The sequence below is a fragment of the Cyclopterus lumpus genome, chromosome 2 (genome assembly GCF_009769545.1).
Source record: "Cyclopterus lumpus isolate fCycLum1 chromosome 2, fCycLum1.pri, whole genome shotgun sequence".
Taxonomy (NCBI): domain Eukaryota; kingdom Metazoa; phylum Chordata; class Actinopteri; order Perciformes; family Cyclopteridae; genus Cyclopterus; species Cyclopterus lumpus.
In genome coordinates, this window is record NC_046967.1 from 5,894,800 (window position 1) to 5,911,735 (window position 16,936).

The 16,936-nt window shown below is 39.4% G+C and overlaps 1 protein-coding gene across 2 annotated transcripts; it reads right to left on the bottom strand.

The window, feature by feature from the left end:
* Positions 1-742: 742 nt before the first annotated feature.
* On the bottom strand, positions 743-16,616 carry LOC117744449 (dipeptidyl peptidase 4-like). 2 transcript variants are annotated; one of them, XM_034552732.1, is made up of 26 exons: positions 16,551-16,616; positions 12,870-12,957; positions 12,344-12,436; positions 8,736-8,827; positions 8,511-8,585; positions 8,375-8,427; positions 8,069-8,141; positions 7,762-7,882; positions 6,589-6,743; positions 6,408-6,505; positions 6,190-6,319; positions 5,240-5,278; positions 4,832-4,930; positions 4,612-4,682; positions 4,334-4,387; positions 4,083-4,198; positions 3,867-3,914; positions 3,675-3,773; positions 3,332-3,401; positions 3,017-3,211; positions 2,700-2,754; positions 2,221-2,320; positions 2,077-2,135; positions 1,901-1,973; positions 1,316-1,389; positions 743-1,230 (listed from the first exon to the last, which is right to left on the bottom strand). In XM_034552732.1, the coding sequence occupies exons 1-26, from the start codon at positions 16,554-16,556 to the stop codon at positions 1,138-1,140; spliced, it is 2,229 nt and encodes a 742-aa protein (XP_034408623.1). In that variant the 5' UTR covers positions 16,557-16,616; the 3' UTR covers positions 743-1,137. The 2 variants fall into 2 exon arrangements, with proteins under 2 accessions (XP_034408623.1, XP_034408632.1); XM_034552741.1 differs by lacking the exon at positions 16,551-16,616 and adding an exon at positions 13,044-13,123.
* Positions 16,617-16,936: the final 320 nt, after the last annotated feature.

Consider the following 16,936-nt stretch of genomic DNA (forward strand, 5'->3'; position numbering starts at 1 on the left):
GATGCCAACCGCCATTAAAAACCAATGAAGAAGAGATGCATAATTTAAAGATGGATTGTGAGAGGCAATTGCAGAACATCTTGGATGATAGGTTCTGATCGCAAAACAAAAGATTAGACAAAGACAATATTTTCTTGGGCTAAACAATCGCTCCTCGCTGTCATTCATTCATTAGTCCCATGTTGTCTCAGTGTGTCTCTTCGGCCTACCTTCCCTCCTCTCCCCATTACCTGACTGCCACGCCCATCTCCACACCTGCAAACACTTCATCTGCTAATTTTAGGTCATATATTTTTACATATTGACCATCTTTGTTTAGTGTGTTAGCATTTGCTAAGAATTAGCACTAAACACAAAAGTACAGCGGAGGCTGATGAGAATCCCAATAGTTTTGCTGAACTGACATACAACATGCTAACATGCTAACATGCTAAACTAAGATGGTGAGCATACATCAGCATGTTAACATTATTACTGTGAGCAGGTTAGCATACTGATATTAGCATTCAGCTTCACTGTGCTTGGTAGCGGACTCGCCAACGTGCTAGCATAGGCTCTTATGTAGAAGATTCAACAAAACCAATTATGGCAATCATTGTTATGCAGGGTTCCCGTTGAATGGATTGAAGAACAAAATATTTCAAACAAAAAGAGTTCTCATTATTTAATTCTTTATTATTTTACAAAACAATCAGACAATCACATACGTTTGGTAAAACTGTATAAAAGTACTGTGGTGCAGTACGTTTCTGTGTATAACTTAATACAATAGGCCTACTGTAAAAACTCTAGTACAAGTATACTTTCATATTATCATGTCTATGTTGTTCCCCAAGTTAGGTAACAACCTCTTTAAAACTTAAATCAACGAAACAAAAACATGTAATAATAAATCACACTTTTCATGTCTAATGAAGTAAAAATGTCAGTAAAAATTTCCAGAGGAGCATTTTTTGTATGACTAGATATATATATATGCAAGACAGAATTTCTCGAGACACGGAAATATATTATGATGTGCCATTTTGTACTTTTCATGCGTTTGGAGCACTAATAATCAAGCCTGCATTTAGAATTAAAGATTGTATCTCCAATTGTGTTATTCCCATGAGGCGATGTAAAGAGATCCAGTGGACTTCATGCAAAGCACCTCTGCAAGAAGTGACTCATGTGTGTGTAGACGTGTTTATAGGCCGAGCCGCCGAGCCCATGATCCTTGTCCGTGTACCACTGAAAGAAGAGTGCAGAAAATAATGTGTTATTTAATGACACTAAGCCACGCTCTTCCAGTCATTGGATTTTCCAGATTACTCACCATCGCCTCAAAGTCCACCTGCTGGTCCACCAGAGCTTCAGAGATCTCGGCTGCCTGCTGGAAATGAACATTGTCTAGAAAACATAACAACAAGGCATAATGATTAACAAGGCTTCCAATGGTCTAGAAAGGTCAGGGGGGGTCACTGGGGACTTGACTGTGGACTTCGCGTCATGGCCCAGAGTGTTAGTCACGGAGAGAGTTTGATCTGAAGGTAGCGCTAGACTAAATGATGACTGTAATTATTATTTATAGATTTTAATTATTGTTGTTGTTATTATTATTGTTATTACGATTATTGATATACAATATATGATCTATAATAATAGCTCAAATGGGGCAAAAGTCTGTAAACTATTTTAAAATCGTGCATACACTCGATGCAGATCAGGGGAAAAAACAAAAGAAAGAATCCTACTCTTTATCATGTTTAACCTGGTTTGGTATCACTAATACTAATTCTGAGTTTTAGATAAAACTTTATTGGAAGCCCTTTACAAAGTAACAGAAAATGCCTGATTGATGTCACTGTATAACATATACATTAAATTGTTAATAAATAAATAGTAGCCCTGCATAACTCACCGTCAGCTGTTCCATGAACCAGGAGATACTGCACTGAATGGAAATTCTTGGCCCTGGCAGTTACTGTGGAATTCTGCACACAGTCATATTTATGGTTATTGGTGACCAGAGGCAACAGCATGACAAACAGTCAGAATCGAGAGGCAATTGTGATACCCGCTGCGTGGGAAACTCACGGTGTAGGCCACATGATTTTCTGAGGGCTCCATCATGTAGCGCTCTGTGTAGATGGAGTCTGGAATACAACAGATATGCAGATATTGTGTGTCGTTAAAGTGAGTGTGTTGGGTCTGAGGAGATTGTAAACATGAAGAAGTTACCATAATATTCCCATTTGGACACTGGAGCGACCGCCATTCCACATTTGAAAACTCCACTTCCAGATCCCAAGGCCATTGACGTCACGTATCCACCATAAGACTGGAAGAAAAACAGCTCATAACTGGAGCTCATCCAAACCCTTCAAAGCCCACTGAACATGAAATCCTTTTTCAGTGCCCTCTTTATGTATCAATGTGTTAACATTTTTAGTCATTATAATTTTTATTATTTCCTTCTGTCATAGAAAAGACCAACGCGTTATACAGCTGGATATTCACACACATGTATATACACATCCTCATGGTCATACTGTATATCTACATAAATATATACACTAAATATGTATATCTTGTAAGTATTTAAAGATCCAAAAAATGTTGACAGCAGGTATAAATAATAGGCAGGGACGAATGAAATACAGATTGTAAGAGCTATAGATTAAAGTTAAAGTTATTATATTTCATTTTTAATAACTTACCCAGCCCCAAATCGCAACTTTGTCTTTGTCAATGAAGCCCAATTTGATGAATTCCCTAAAATAAAAATAAAAAGACAACTATCTTAACATGGGGCAGTAATTGATAACGATGTCAACCGGCCTTCTGATTGTCCCCGTCACTCCGTGATGCTCATGGTAAGTCCTGTGTGTGTGTCTGTGTACACCTGGGAGCAATTCACCCACAGAAACACGTCCAATCCAGTTTGATCAAGCTCTCCTGGGAAACGGAGGGCAAAGCTGTTTGTTCGAGTGGGGGGAAGCATTGACTTGTCTAAACTGGTCCTCGCTTTCCTTACCTGACTGCTGTTATCTGATCTTCCACCTCATAGGTTCCCAGACCTTTGTAGATTGCGTGCATTAACTTGTCGCCTTGGTAACCGCTTCCTCTTCCGTCAAAGCTGGCGACGATGACTTTCTCAGTGCTGGCCAGGTAGGTGGACCAGCTCACCCTGTAGACAAAGTCGGCTTTTTGACTGCAGGGACCAGCATACCTGGATGGTTGGGCAACATTCAGTATCAGTTTATGAACTCTCTTTTCAAAAGCATTTATAGTTAAAGGTTTATTGAGGGTGGGGGGGGGCGGGGGGGGGGGGGGGGGGATACATTCTTACACATCTAATAGTAAAGGGTACTTCATGGATTCATCAAAACCTGGAGGCAAAAGCATCTGGTACCAGAGATCTGTCGAAAAGAATAGAAAGGTGTTATTAAACATTAATGGTGTGTTAAAAACAGTGGTGGAATATTTTCACATTTTGTGAAGAACGCATATTTGCGTTCTCGCCATGGGTTAGAAGAGAAGATTGATATCTCTACATGAAGCTACTGGCCGTAGCCGGTTAACTTAGCTGAGCACAAAGACTGAAAACAGGCGGAAACGGTTTAACAGGAACTAAATCTGCCCATTGGCAACACTTCGTATAATTCTATTTTGTGATTGTTGAATTCACTTACCGTATCCTCCGATTTTGATGACGTTGTGACGGACAGAGGGCATTTGGATGTCAGATATTAGGCTGCTAAATACTTTATTGTCCTCCAAAACAATGAGCTCTACAATTAAAAAAATATATAGACAGTTCATTAGAATAACATTGTATCCTCCATGATATTATTTAAAGATTTTATTTTAAATTTCTGGATCACCTTTATCATTCCTGTTATCCATGAAAGAATAGTAAGGAATGCCAGGACCTTTGCGAAAAAATTATAAGCTATTATTGTATATAATATATTCTGCATACATATTAATAATAATAATGATAATAGTAATAATCTCTCTATATATTATTAACATACCACTGTCTGTAATATTGCAAAAATAAGAAAGGGATTTGAAAAAAAGACAAAAGTATAACTGACCACTGCAGCTCATACGGTAGAAGGAGGCATTGTGGCTGAAGTAGGCTGAGTTATACTGACAGTCATCTCTGCGTAATTCACAAGTTAGACACTTGTTTGGGCCTTGTGGGGTCCACCTGACACACACACACACGCACACAAAAAGTGTGCAGAAATGCTTTGTATCAAAAACGATGTCCTCAAATAACATATAATATAATAATAATATAATAATAATAAAAATGTTAAAATTGGAAAATAAAGATCCTTACTTGTAAACATTCCTTCCTCCTGGCTTGTTGCCCTCTTGATTACTTGAATAATATCTGAGGAATGATTGTTATGAATTTTCTCTTGAACTGCGACAATGCCATCGTTTTCAAAGTATGGTGAATTACACACATCTACACATCTACAATATTTCTGAATATTTACAGAATACAAGAAGCTGTACAGTCATGCAGTGTGGAAATATCCCTTCTTTTTTCTCTTAAGAGAGAAATTGTCTCATACACGTATACAGCTGTATGCAGATGACACACCAACTTACACACTATCTTCCGTCACTTTCAGAATGTCAATGATTTCCCATTCCCCAAAGGTTATTGCTGTAGCTGTGCCCTGCATGATGAGTCAGAGCAGAATGTGTGTGGGTGGTAACATGCTACAGATAAACAATGAATACTGTACAATATGGTTGATATTGTGCAATTCTCAAAAAAGAGCAATTTGCCGCTGGACTACTGACTAAAGTAAATCATTCAACCTACCCCAACCACATGATGGATGTGCTTGTACCCTTCTTTGTTGCTCATCAGCAGGTAATAGCTGTTCTTGTCTACGTCAAAAACTGGTTCTGATGGAGAGAACTAGGAAGAACAAGTATATCAACATATATTCTCTGACTTCTCTACTCGGTTGCTCTCAGCCCCAAGCCCACTCATTTCAACTGTGATGTGAATGGGGACTATTTTCAGTGGCGGAATAATCCGCATTTCGTGCTTTAGTGAGTATTTGGGTAAGCAGGGGGGTGAATGTGGGATTGAGTAAAAACAACTACAGTGTGTGTGTGTTTATGGTAAGGTTCTGGACAACTATGGAGCTCAATGCACAAGGATAGAAGAAATATCAGGCTTTAATACAATAAAGAATATCTGTTAACTGTGCACTGAACATACCCGTCCAATCCAACCTGTGGCACTCTTCAACTCCAGATGCTGTAAAAAGAAATACACTTAGTTTTTATAACTGCACTAAGCTAGATTTTATAACAACATACAAGCCTTATCAGTCTTCGCTCAAAGAGATGTTGTAACACAGAACCGAATTTGATAAACCCTTTAGCTAACGTGGGACATTTCCAAGTGGCGACGCTTTTTGTTAAGCAAAAATGTCTTCATGTTTTAGGTTATTAAATCAACAACTGACTTTCAGTCGGCTACCACTATGATCAGTAACAAAAGAAACAACGTGAAATGCAAGACTTTATGAAATGGAGCTTAGACAAATAAATGCTCATGATTTAGTATTGTTAATTAATTATATAATTAATATTATATGTAGGTCTTGCTATATTCCAAGTAGTTAAAAGAAGTTTCTGTCTGTCTGTTGTAAAGCAAAACGCTGTGTGTTATTGTTAGCTGCAAGTGACGCTCCGGTCCGACTAAAATATCTCAAGATTTACTGATAGATTCTCGGGAGATTTTGTACAAACATTTGTGGTCCGCGGGGGATGAAGCCTTATGGGCTTTGTTGATCCCCATGTGCATCTATACTTTGTGTTTAGTGCTAATTAGCAAATTGTAGCATGCTGACACAGCAAACTAAGATAGTGAACGAGATAAACATTACACCGACTAAACAACAGCATTGTCATCCCAAGCATGTTAGAATGCTGGTATTAGCATTTCATTTAATGATTTAAAGAATTACGTGTGGCTTCATTTAACTTATCAATGCTGGTTAGCTTGACAGGAAGGCAATTAAGACAAAAAAGGACAGGTATATGAAACCTTTACCGTACCACCCCTTACAGTAAAACATGTTGCTGTGTGTAGGTTTAATAGTTTGTGTACTCAAAAGCCATCGATAAGTTGCAATAATACTTGTTCATAATATCATGTTTTACCTCAACAGGATCCCAGCTGGCTCCATTAAAATTGTAGATCTGAAGGATGAGGTGGTTTTGTACTCTCTTCAGCCATTGGACAGCAATACGTTCATCTGTTGCCCAAGTAACAGTTGCCAAGTAGTGCTCACTATGGGGCAACAAAACAATATCTCAGCTTCTTTTTGTTTCTGATTTACTTCCCTGTAATAATAATACTAGAGAGGCTGATTCATTACCTTGAACTAAAGGATGCTGGAATAGCAACCTCAAAGATTTCTGTTGTGTTATCAGTGTTCACAACAAACAGTTTCACGGTAGGGTTAGGGGTTCCCGGCTACACAAAAAAAGGGTGTAAGATACACGCGTTAAATGAAGACAATGATCCCAGTACAAGCTTGTTAGAGTCAAACGTCCCACCTTTGGATATCGAATGGAAACAGTGCTGGGGTACTGGTTCTCGCCATACCAAGAGTACTCTATGGTGTGGACGTCTGTGTCGTTGGTCTCAACGTAAGCCACGTACTTCCCTCCAGGTGACCACCAGAGGCCCTGATTGGATGAGAACATCTCCTCTGTAGGGGGGAAAGTGTGAAGCTGCGTTAGGGTTCAGGACTACCATGTGTCAGGGGGTTCAATTCCCACGACAACGCTTGAGCTAAAACAATAGCCATGCTGTTGTTGTGTGTACTGCAGTTGAAAAAAGCATTTGTTCTATATTGGGCAATATATGTATGCAGTATACATTTTTTCTCTAAAGGTGCTCTTGGGGAAGAGTGAAAACTAAGTAAGACTACTCCAACAATTTACAATGTACCACAAAAGTTACATGTAAAGGATCAGCATATTTTCAAACAACAGTTCGTATGATCCTATGAAAAGTTATTTTGTTTTCAGGAAAAGATTGTGGTTTGGGTTAAAATAACTACAGAAGTGTTATTACTAAAGTATGGTGCGTGACATATAAGTCAATTTCACACAGGACATGAACAGATGTCTCCTGGGTGAAAGTCCAATGTTTTTAGACCCCATCCTCTTCCACCTCATCCATTATTCTTCTGTCCTGGCTCAGTATTTTGTGGTTTGCATACTAATTGATTATATATATACAAATTGTAGTGCATTGCTTTTCGTAGTTTTAGTATAGCTATGAACAGTGTTTACGAACAGCCTGAATGGAGTAAATTTAATATATTGCTGGAACAATTAATAGATGTCTAAAACATATGACAAGGACATTTGTCACAGGTAGAACATGTTAGAAACCATATAAAGTAGTGTAAGATGGAAGTCCAAAAATATAGTACATAAGTGCTTACCTTCCACTCCTGATGTTTTTTGGTTTGTAACCTACCAGTCTTATTTTTGATAGTTGTTGTATGAATAAAAGTACTTAGTACTTCCCAGTTAGTTGATATAGTTGATTTAGACCCCGTTTACACCTGATATTAAAATGAAATCTGTATCAGGCAAAACCTGTGGATCAGATGTTATTATAAAGTATCCAGATTCAGATGCTAAGTTAATACCAGGTGGAAATGGGATCTTGTAGTGTTGACATGAATTCACTACAGTATATCATGTGCCACTTACCCTCATACACCCAGTCCGGGATCCCATTAAAAATCAGATTCTCCACGCCATTGAGAGTGACTTGCTTTGATGGCAACCCAGGGCTGGTCTTTATATACACATTATTTTTCCAAACGTAGGCCTGAAAATACAATACAAACACAAATACCAGAGTTTAGAAAAGAACAGCCTGGTTATTTCACAACACTTTTTGCTCGGCTCAAGTGTTTGGGAAAGGTCGATCACCTCCTCCATCACCAACCTTCAAAGCAGAACTGTCTCTCAAAGTTATGTACATAACAACAATCATTTACGTGTCCAAGCTTACCAGTTTGTTCCCCTCAGGAGCCCAGGCAAAGTACTGGATTTCTTCAGGAATGTCAGAGGGTGGAAAGAATTTGCTGCAAAAAAAAAAAGATTTGTGAATCTGTAGTGAGCCGTAGCATTATTTTTATTTCAGAAGAAATATTCGAAAATAATCTACTTTGCATGCTTAACATGGACCATTTGGTGGATGCTTTTTACTGACATGCATCGCATTAAGTGCATGAACGTAACACAGCCATAGGAAGCCACATACTTGTTGTGGATGTAGAAATAGAGCAATGAAAATGTATAGTTTTAAGGTACTTACTCTAATTTTATGTCATAGAGTGAATATGTAGCTGTAAATGAATGCCGCCACAGCTAATGGGACAAAAAAATAACAACACTGTATTGTGAACAGTTTAAATATGAGTTAGATTTATATGAATACAAGGTTATTGTACCTTGGAACGCTTGCTCATGAATGCCACATAATTGAGGTCAGCGGACAGCTGGTAATCATAGGCGTCTTTTTCAATCTGTATCGGGAAAAATATAAATGTTGTGAGAGTTTCATAGACCCATACTCATGACCTCACAGACAAGACTGCGTCTGTTTTGGATGAATATGTAGTTTTCATGCCAATTTCATATGGTTACACAAATGAAGCGCACAGAGGATGACTTACAAACTTGTCTTTGCTCAATAACTTCAGTGATGCTCCTGTGACCACGTTCTGTAGGAAGACTGAGCCCTGAGACTTATTCAGATACTCATGATCTGTGACAGAAAAAGTTAATAAAATTGCATATTTGATTTAAAACGGAGGACAAGTATGAAAATCCCAAAAGACATCAGCTAAACAGTTACATGTTATAATATTGGTTTAAAACATATGCTTAAAGGTGCAATATACAATAAACAGAGCCTCAAGCAACGTACAGTTGGTTGGTATCTAACGATAAAGTGGAGTAATGTCTACCTGAGCTGAGAAGGAAACCACTTTCCCTTGTGAGCGCATGCTTTTAGTGCATGTAAGTGCGCGTGAGTGTGCTCCACTGGCTAGTTCATAGATGTCTGAAATACACTTTTATATGTTAGCATTGGTGGATTCCAGATAATTTGGTAGCATATCGATGAACAGTCAATAATTGATGACCCATTAAAGGTGCTAAATGAAAGATTCTGAGCATATCCAGGGCCTCCACGCGACTCTAAACAGGCTGGAAGCTAACGATGCTAACAGCGCTGACAGAGCTGAGAGGTGTGATGTCACCTATTTGGTAGTTTGTGGACTACGGTTTTCAGTATTTTGGACTGTCGCTGTCTTGTTGTTTTTTTCCGACCAAAAGTGAAAGGTGAGGGTGGAGCTAAGTACAACCGAAGGCTGAACAAGCTAAGAAATGAAGCCAACGCGGAAGTGGCAAAAACTGCAGTTCTTCCAATGAGAACTTAGCTCCGAAAGCAAGTCAATCCCTGTAGAACCCCATGTTAAAATGCCCGATTTAACAATGGAAATAAACATGTTTACAGTCTGGTACAAATGACAGTTTTGGTGTCTGTAACTAATTTCCAAGTCCATGACATCTGTACAGGGGTGAAATTGTATACAAGTCACCTGTTAAAACATTTTGGGATTAGTGGAGGAGGCGACGTCTGGAGCCACCCACTTTGAGCTCCTTAACGGTTTCACAGACACTATGTCCATATTTTATACTGGAGGGTGGGCGCTGCGCTTCAGCCAAGATACCAAAGGTTCTGGTTGGCGTTATCGGCTGTAACAATCACATGCATTACAAAACCACAGAAGGCACTCACAGCTGGTTTGCTATGTAAACAAAGCACAGATCATTTCTGATTACATCACACACAGAGGGAAAGAGACTTACTCCACTATATCTTTACATAGATTATAGTTATTTGCTGCTATATTAATGCTCTGAATGGTGTAAAGAGACACTTTAAGTTTTAACTAATGACATAAACTCATAGTGACGTCCATCTTTAATGGTGAGCGACAACAGTTCATGATATATACTCTGCAAGTCTTTTTTTGACCCGCCTGTGGAGTGAGTTTGACCACAAATCAGAAGATTGTTGGTTTGATCCCCGGCTCCTCCGTTCCGCAGGAGCCCTGCCATCATTGTGTGAATGGGTGAATGTTCTCATGTAGTCACAGCTCTGTGGAGCCGTGTATTCCTATAGACCTCATCAGTAGTGACTTCATGAACTTCTTCAATAATAAGATTCTAACTATTAGAGACAAGATTAATGATCTCCTGCCCTCAACCAGTGCCGATCTATCCTCAAATAAAGTAGCCTTAAAGGCAGCTGTAAACCCTGATATATATTTAGATGGCTTTTCTCCCATCAACATTGACCAATTGTCTTCTACCTGTCTCTTGGACCCAATCCCGACGAGGCTGCTTAAAGAAGTTTTACCTTTAATTAGCACCTCTTTGTCTTTACTAACATGTAGCTGTAATTAAACCTCTCCTGAAGAAGCCCACTCTTGATCCAGAGGTGTTGGCTAACTACAGACCGATCTCTACATTACATGTCATTTAGCTGCCGCTTTTATCCAAAGCGACTTACAATAAGTGCATTAAACCATGAGTCCAAACTCAGAACAACAAGAATCAAGCAAGTACAATTTCTTCAATAACGTTAAACTACAAAGTGCTAACCGTAAGAGCCATTTAAGTGCTACTAAAGTGTTAAACTACAAAGTGCTGTCAGTGCTATCTCTAACCTTCCCTTCCTCTCTAAGATCCTTGAGAAAGTAGTCGCAAATCAGTTGTGTGACTTTCTACATCAGAATAGTTTATTTGAGGAGTTTCAGTCAGGATTTAGAAAACACCACAGCACAGAGACAGCACTGGTGAAAATGACAAATTACCTCCTAATTGCATCAGATAAAGGACTCATATGTGTACTTGTTTTGTTAGACCTTAGTGCAGATAAAGGACTCATCTCTTTACTTGTTTTGTTAGACCTTAGTGCAGCGTTCGACACCATTGATCATGACATCCTATTACAGAGACTAGATCAGTCGATTGGCATTAAAAGTACCGCACTAAGCTGGTTTAAATCCTATTTATCAGATTGATCTCAATTTTTATTCGTAAACGATGAAGCCTCGATGATCACCAACGTTAATTACGGAGTACCACAAGGTTCTGTGCTTGGACCAATTTAATGTACCTTATATATGCTTCCTTTGGGCAATATTATCAGGAAACACTCCGTAAACTTTCATTATTATGCAGATAATACGCAATTATATCTATTGATCAAACCAGAAGAGACCAACCAGCTCGCTAAACTTCAAGCATGTCTTAAAAACATAGATGACCTGCAACTTCCTGATGTTAAACTCAGACAAGACTGAAGTTATTTTACTCGGCCCAGAACAACTCAGAGATCAATTATCTGGTGATGTGGTTTCTGTAAATGGCATTGCCCTGGCATCCAACACCACTGTAAAGAATCTCAGCGTTATATTTGATCGGGACTTGTCCTTTAACTCCTGCGTGAAGCAAATCTCAAGGACTGCATTTTTTCGCCTTACAGGTTTCTATGGATTGTGGCTGTGTCTGGAGCCGGTTCTGGGTCCTGCCTCCTACCATGGCCACGTGGTTATCTGGATCATGGTCCTATTAGTTGCATTGCTATTAGTATTGCCAATACCGATACTGCTTTCATCATCATTATTATTCTACTATATCAACTGTTGCTGATATTTTTGGTATTGTAACTTATCATGCCTACTGCTCTCATTATATGAATACTTTCTGTCATATGCATTGAATGTGTGGTAACTCTGTTATGTTGTTCATTCTGTACACATGACATCTATTGCTCCCTTTTCTCCCCGTTAAAGGTTTTTTTGGGGGGAGTTTTTCCTGATCCGATGTGAGGTCCTGGGACAGGGATGTCGTCTGTGTACAGATTGTAAAGCCTAAATTTGTAATTTGTGATTTTGGACTATACAAAATAAACTGAATTGAATTGAATGTAGAGTAAAAGCCTTTGAATGGTTGGAATGCTACAAAATATGTGCTATATAAATGGCCATTACCATTTACCATAAAGTCATGAGGCAATCATTCACACACACATGAATGAGGTGATTAATCTCAGTGAATTAGTAACTAGAATGAAGGAGGATCTTGTGGCTGATAATAAAGCATCCTCTGTGACACATTTACAGTTTTGAAGATATATGGCTGTTATCAGTTACATCATGTTCCGTCTCGACTTTATCATTACTTTCCACAGGTGTAATCCTCCCACCTGAGATCCACTTCATGCTGACAGACTTTGGTTTCAGTGAACTGTTGAAGACGTCCTCCAGGGTAAACGATCTTGTGTTCTTGTTCCCCCCCTCTGAAAACAACAACACGTTGACATAAAGGTCACAGGTTACAGATATGATATCAGACACACACATAACGGGCCATCGTCATAAAAGAAGGAAAGTGTCGTAAAGGCTGTGACTGATAATGACAGGAGAATATACACATATGTGTGCCGAGTGAGAATAAAACTATTTAAAAGGCACGAACGTGTTGAATAACATAAACTAAATTGCAATCCCCCCTTTGTGATTCAACACCCCGATTTGGTGTCTTATTCTTAAATGGAAAGATACATTGCTCTACATGTAGGCTTATGTAGAAGCGGTGCCATTTAAAACAGATCGTGCGTAATGACGCACAGGTAATGCGACTAAACGGCGCGCCGCACCACAACAAGAAAGAATAACAAACGACGCGCTAGTGCCAAACATCTGAATCATGGAAATAGCAGAACAACTCACCTTTCAAGAATATCGCCGTGGGTACCGCGATCAGAGTGACGACCGCCGCCACCCCGACCACTCCGAGGAGCACCTTGCCGATGGACACCTGCACACAGCGGACCAAAACCTCAGACATGCTCCCCTAACCCGGACATTAACACATGATAAGTGAGTATTAACAAAACTACCAACCATCGTTTCTGCGCTGAGGTGAAAGCGTGCGACCAAGATCACCGTCTGAATCCCAAGCCAATCGGACACGCGCGCGCGGAGCAGACTTGCACTTTTGAGTTATGCACTCGCTGGCTTTTTGCTCGTTAAATATTATCTCAACTGAAGTTTCAAAGGTGGGGACAATAAATGCGGAGCGGAGTGTAGTTGGCCAGATGATCATGCCGCTGGTGTTTGAGGAAGTTAGCAGCTGCTTAGAGGGCCATTCCCACAAACTGTCCACTGTTCCAGGGGTGTATCCTAATCATTCATAGCCTACGGCCATCTATTTGAGAATGTGGCCAGTTATTCTACTTGTAAACTGAAGTTCAAATTAGTTGCTTTTTGGTTCAAAACTGCAACATTCCAAAGTTTTTAACAAATGCATTGTTCTTGTCCAAGAAGGACTTCCTCTTTTCACTGAGTAAATATGGATTGGTTGCACATGTTAGCAGATCATAGTACAGTATGAAACCGGATAGTGCAGTGTGACTCATGATAAGGTCAATGTCGGGTGGCAATACTGACTCAAACATCTCCACTACTATTAGATGGATTGCCAAGAAAATCGGTCCATACATTCATGGTCCCCAGAGGACAAACCATCCCACAGACGTTTTCATGATGTTGACATTTGTAAATTTGAGTCAACTCTCAATTAACAATTAACAAATGCCATGAAGCCAACATTTATAGCACAATCATACTGTCTAACTTTCAATCTGTCCAATATTTATTTTTTTGATAAACCACCTGCAACACTAATGACACACCCATCAGCATTGGCTGTTCTTTGTGCCTCGTGCTAATTTGATACTGTTAGCATGCTAACATGTTAAACTGATATAGTGGACATGGTAAAACAGTATTGTCCATGGTATTTTTGTTCCTACTATGGTGATGGCATGACCCGCCCTACTCTGCCTCTGATTGGCTTACCCAGATATTCTTACCCTTAGGCTAACCAATCTCACTGCTCATGCCTAAACCTAACCAACCCAACCAATGAAGACAATGAGTCAAAGCCATTCAGAGGCGGTTGAGGGTGGCTCTGTGTTGCCTTTGCCCCAATATAATATAAGCCCTAGTCCACTAGTGTCTCAGTTGACTTCACATGGCTGTTGGATGACTGATAACAGCTGTACAGGCTAATAAACCAATTGTCATAAATGCCATTCGCCATATTTCCATAATCATTAATACCCTTCCTGTTTGGGTCTAGTTCCCGAGGGGCAGCGTGAGAACTATGTCACCGATCACAAGGGTGAAAACTCAAACAACAGTATTTTATCAGAATAATAGGATATTTTAACACAACGGCATCGTGCACACTTTGGTTCGGCAGGGGGACTAAAAATAAAGTCAGTGGAAGTTTCCCACTTTGCACATACGGCATACAGAACGTGCTGACCAGCCACAGGCAATGCTAAAAGCCTGTTAAAAGCTTAACAAATATAAAGCTGTGCCTTTATGGGGAATAAACATCATATTGTGCACTTGTCCCATCACTCCGGACATCCTCAGCAAACAAATAGACAGTGTCTGTCTTCCCTAATGCAGCACGGCTTGTTTGAAGAGCATTACTTCATAGATGCCTTCCATTTACCTGACACTAAGCTCAGCTAAAACCGTTTATAGGTGTCACTTTGAACACATGTGGGCTTATTGGACAGATATAGTGTTGGTGTGTGGAGACAGACAGCAGAGATCCGAGAAGAAAACGGGAAGACACATTCATGCATCACAGAGATGGAGGAAGTTGTGATTTACCTGCCATTTAAATGTCTCTATGGTTGTTTCTTAGAAGGTTATTTCATGTATATTCAATCTGAAATGTGAGGTTATTTCTTTATTTTTGTCACAAACAATAAACATGCCAAATGTGTATAAGGTCGAGACCTTATCAACAAACCAAAAGTATTCGATTTTAAAATGACAGATGCTGACCACAAGAAAAAGGCCTCAAACTATCAAATATCATCAAGTAACCTGCTGGTTATTTTTGGGATTAATGAAAAAAAGCCTCACAAGTTCTGAAAGTGACTTCAAATGTCTTTTTTTGTCTGACCAACATTCCAAATCTCAAAGATCTTGAATGATATATATATATATATATATATATATATATATATATATATATATATATACACAATATATATCTGCTGGGTATTAGCACTTTAACATCCGAACCACTTCCTCTGAGGGAAATGTCCAGTGTTTATTCACAGGGATAAACAGACACTGGGTTTGGATTTCAACAGATGTGCATGGTGTAAGTGTCAAGACTGTAATTGCATTCTTGGCTCGGGGTTGAGTAACATTGGAATTTGGAAGTTATGGTCTGGCAGAACTGTGAGGGAAATGGCTGGGGTCAGAAATAGGTCACTACAGCTTCTATTAACATCCTTCTGTGTGTATCTGTACTGTAGCAGCAGCTCACCACAACACTAGCTTTTACATTATGTATGTTTTTTACACTAGTATTAATACCAACAATGTGGTGGAAGAAGTGTCAGTACAAGGTAAAAGTCCTCCATTTCATTAAAAGTCCTGCAGTCAACATCCTACTTAAAGGGACAGTGTGGGATTTGGCGGCATCTAGTGGTGTGCTTGCAGATTGCAACCAGCTAAATACCCCTCCGCTCACTCCTCCCTTTCCAAAACTAAAGTGTACCACAGTTCCATAAGCGTGTAGCGAACTACGGTGGCCTTCAGGTGTCATAAAGATATGAAAGGCTCTCTAGAGCAAGTATTTGGTTTGTCCATCCAGGCTACTGTAGGAACATGGTGGACCTGCTCCCTGTGTCGATATAAAGGACTCTTCTAAGCTAACAACAGCAAAAACATTCATAGTTTCAGGTGATGATACAGTAATACAAATGAGCCACAATATATTCCATTTTAGATTATAGATTTTGGTGGAACTACTAACAAGTTATAGACATCTGAAGCGTGACAAGAACCTGCAACACTTCAGCAGTTTTGTTAAGTGGTCAACGGACAAAAAGGTAAACCTCTGGTTTAATCTTCAACAATGTATTTTAAGTAAAGTACAAGTACCTCATCATTGTACTTCAGCACAATAAATGAGTAAATGTACTTTCTGAGGGTGCTTTCAATAAAGTAAAGGATTTGAACACTCCTCCCACCAACGCCACACACATTTATAGCCATTTTTCTTTTGCATTAATCTTATTAGTTACATACATCTTCATTAATTATCACATTGCCCTGGGTTACATCTGAATACATTCGGCAGATTTTGCAGATTTAAAAATATGGTGATGTTCAGAAGGACATTTGTGAATGACGAATTGCAGATTTATGTCATCGCTTGTTTTCAGAACATGGATTTCTGGGACATCAATTCACATCGTCACATTTGAAGCCACGCGTGACTTCAAATTCTAACAAAACAATGTAGGTATTTCCCATCATTGCATACGCTCAAACGTCTACATGTTATCGGAGGCATTGCGACATATTTACCTTCATAGATGCCAGTGTATGCCCTCATGAGCCTGCAGCACTATTGAGCACTCAGCACCGTTCACACTTGCACTAATCTGACAGTTATAGCAGTGTCACCTCCCACCACAGCTGTGTGGTTGAGTTAGAGCCATGAAGCGGTGGCATCCTTTTCACAAGCACACTGTCCTCGGCTGAACTCATTTCACAGGACGTTTCCTCTGAGTTTTACTGAAGGGTGAAACACATGTAGCAGCAGATGTGGCTCCTCAAATCGCCCCCAGCGCTGTGGACCTTGTAACTTCAGATGAATTGATATCACAGTTGACTGTTTTTGACATGATACATGCTCTGTGAGCATTTTATATTTTTTATTGTCGAGCTCTTATCTTCATGGTTAATAAAGC

Bases quoted from the DNA above. Each gene is read 5' to 3' on its own strand.
- LOC117744449 (XM_034552732.1), bottom strand. The intron at 6,506-6,588 runs GTGGGACGTTTG...TTTTTTGTGTAG, and splicing joins TTTCCATTCGATATCCAAAG to CCGGGAACCCCTAACCCTAC. The intron at 2,321-2,699 runs GTAAGTTATTAA...TTTTTCTTCCAG, and splicing joins AAGTTGCGATTTGGGGCTGG to TCTTATGGTGGATACGTGAC.